Source organism: Arachis ipaensis, chromosome B01 (assembly GCF_000816755.2).
Source record: "Arachis ipaensis cultivar K30076 chromosome B01, Araip1.1, whole genome shotgun sequence".
In the NCBI taxonomy this organism is placed as follows: Eukaryota; Viridiplantae; Streptophyta; class Magnoliopsida; order Fabales; family Fabaceae; genus Arachis; species Arachis ipaensis.
The window spans coordinates 14,799,180-14,802,170 of record NC_029785.2 but is presented as its reverse complement, the minus strand read 5'-3'; the positions used below and the strand labels follow the sequence as shown (position 1 = coordinate 14,802,170).

Here is a 2,991-nt window from a genome sequence, read left to right as displayed (position 1 = left end):
AGGAGGGAAAAAAACGCAGCAACAACAATAAGAACGACGATGAAAAGGAAACACGCGAAGAAAAATAAAGAACCCGAAAAAAAAGAGGACGAACGCGAAGAAGAAGAAGGATGAGAAGAAAAAGGAGGAGAAATATGAAAAAAAGAGGGAAAAGAAAAAGGAAGAAGAGAGGAACATGAGAATTGTTTTATGTAGTTAGAGTCTATATTCATGCTCCACTAATAAAACTAATTTTTTGTGGATTTGAACCAATTTAATTAGACTTGATTATCAAAAAAGACACTTGAATGTATATTATAACGGTCCCGCTATGTTACCAACAGCATATCTGCCAATTTCTGCTAACTCTTATTTATAACTGTGTTTCATGGAAGTGTCTTCATGGATGTGTCTAATAAAAATGTCTTTTTTATGGTTGTATTTAATAGAAGTGTCTTTATAGATATATTTTCTGGATATGTCTCTTTATATATGTATTTAAAATATAATAATTAATTATTGTTGGCAATAAGTTTGCAGATAATATGTTGGTCTATACTTTTTCATATTATAACTATTATTGATTATCATCATTAACTTTTCCAATTGAATTTGGTTAATCTCTAATCAATCTGAATTATCAAAATAATCAGAATCAAATATTCATTGTGGAGATATAAAATTTCTTTGAATAAGTATATAATTACAAATTTAGTGAAATTAAATTGAAGACTTTCAACCTACAACAAATTAATCCTATACACATTTTCCCAATCACTCCCCTGTCCTAAGGGAACACAAATTTGAACTAACACTATAGACAGAGAGACACCCAACACACACCCACAACTAATGAAATTAAAGTACACAACAATTTGAAAGATTGATAATAAATTCACAAGTTCAAAGGCCAGTTTCAAACGGAACACCAGTCCCAGGAATCCACGATCCACCATCCAAGAAATTAGCAACAGTAAATTTCAAAGCCTCAGTAGGGTTGGTAATAACATGAAAGCCAGGCCATTTAACCCTCCCTGCAGTGTTAGCACCAGCTCCAATATTCATATACTCTCCATAATACAATGTATTCAAGGCAAAGCTTCCCGCCCATGGCATCCACCCTGCCGGTTGAATCAAACCGTCCAGGCTACTCTTGACCACCACCGTTCTTGAGTACTTCTGCCACGGCCGGCCGAGGAAGCACTTGACAGATCCCTGAACTGGCTTCAGATCTGAAGCCGCCATGATACGGCAGTTGTGGATGACAATGCCGGTGTTCTCGTTGGGATCGGTTCTCCCTTGTGCTGTCACTGCGTTCTGTTGCTTACTCATTGGTTTTCTCAAGAAGATGTTGCAGTTTTGGAAGAGGGCGACGGCGTCACCAAAGATGAAGTCTATGGTGCCGTAGATGTCGCAGTCGCGGTAGAATTGGCGTTGGGAAAGGACGTATAAGGTGTCTTGGTAGCCTCTGAAGCTACACCGATAGAACACGGAGTGATCAGAGCTGGAAAGAAGTGCCACCGCTTGGTGCTTCTGTGGCCCAGCACTGTTCTCAATTGTCAGGTCCCTGGCGATGAACCCATCACTCGACACCGCTGAATCAAAGTCAAGCCACAAAGTAACGTTACTTCAAAGCATCAACTTACTCTAAATTACTCTGAACGGAAGAAGCTAGTAATGTTTAATAAAATTTACAAGGTACTTACTAAAAGTAGCTGAACCAACAGTGGTGGAGCCGTCTTGATAATTCTTGCTACCCGTAATAATGGTAGCTCCAATACCATCCCCAAACATCATCAAATTCTTTATACCTCCCTTTATGTTCACACTCTCCCGGTAAACACCAGCTTTCACGTACACAACCACTCGACCATTCTTACTCACCCTACCCGCCGCCGCCACGCCCTCCGAAACACTCTTGTAATTCCCACTCCCGTCCTGTGCCACCACAATGTCCGCCTTCGGTGCCGCCGTTCCCGGCAAAGCCTGAAGAAGCCTCCTGTCGGAAGGAGATAGCCACTCTGGGAAGCCATTAAAGGAAAGCAATTTTCGACCGCCGCCAACAACCGGGTCTTTTGGTAACGAAGTCAAGGACGTTAATGTATTGCTAATGGCCAAAGAGTTGCTCAGCAACTTGGATAAGTTGCTTGAAATGGATGGAAAGTAGTTTAGGTAGTGAGATGAAAGGTTAGAATCAAGAAAACCGTTTTGGCATGTTTGTTGATTCGCAATAGAAGCACTTTGCCATGTTAACCTGTCGTTTAGATTGTTTGAGCTCATTGAACGGTTGAGCTGATAGATTGTATTCTCATAGAGTTCCAAACAATCTTCCCATGCGGACTTGGCTCTCTTGTCTTTGAAATCGTTGGATTCCATGGTTGATGAGACAAGTTTGTGTGCTACTATTGCTTGGTCCCTGGTGACCTTAAGGGCCAGGTCATGGAAGGAATAATAAGAAGAGGAAACATCACTTGATGATGATGAAATTGAATAATTGGTAGTGCCAATGTAATGGTTACAAAGAGTGGGATATGGAGTTTGATTGCATGATAACTTATCAGTGCCATGCACAATAATGAAGAGAGAATAAAAGGCTAAAATAATGTATGCAATGACCAAGTTGCCCATTATGAAAATGAAATGACCAATAGGTTCTATTTGTATAATAATAAGGCAACCTAGATAGGTAGCAATGAGAGAATTATATTCTTAGCTTTGTATATATTTGGATTATTGTTGAATGCTGATGAATGAAAAGTGCCAATGAAGATGTGCTATTTATAGGCCAAAAAGGTATGGGTAATTCTTATTTGTGAGTGATACAATACAGTTGAGGTATTAATGTGGGTTTTGTATTTTCTAAAGTTGTTGACTAACCTATTTAAGGGCAATGTGGATTAAGTTCTATCTACGTGTCAATTAAAATTAATAAAAAAAAGAGTATAGTAGTTCATATGGAAAATAATAAAAATTAAATAAAGTATGGTTTAATTTGGTTTTTCAAAACCTAAT

The 2,991-nt window shown here is 38.7% G+C and overlaps 1 protein-coding gene across 1 annotated transcript; it reads right to left on the bottom strand.

Moving 5' to 3' along the window:
* Positions 652–2,734, bottom strand: LOC107616765 (pectinesterase-like). The gene is made up of 2 exons (XM_016318698.2): positions 1,686–2,734; positions 652–1,574 (listed from the first exon to the last, which is right to left on the bottom strand). Exons 1-2 carry the CDS (start codon positions 2,605–2,607, stop codon positions 883–885), a joined length of 1,614 nt encoding a protein of 537 aa, XP_016174184.1. The 5' UTR covers positions 2,608–2,734; the 3' UTR covers positions 652–882.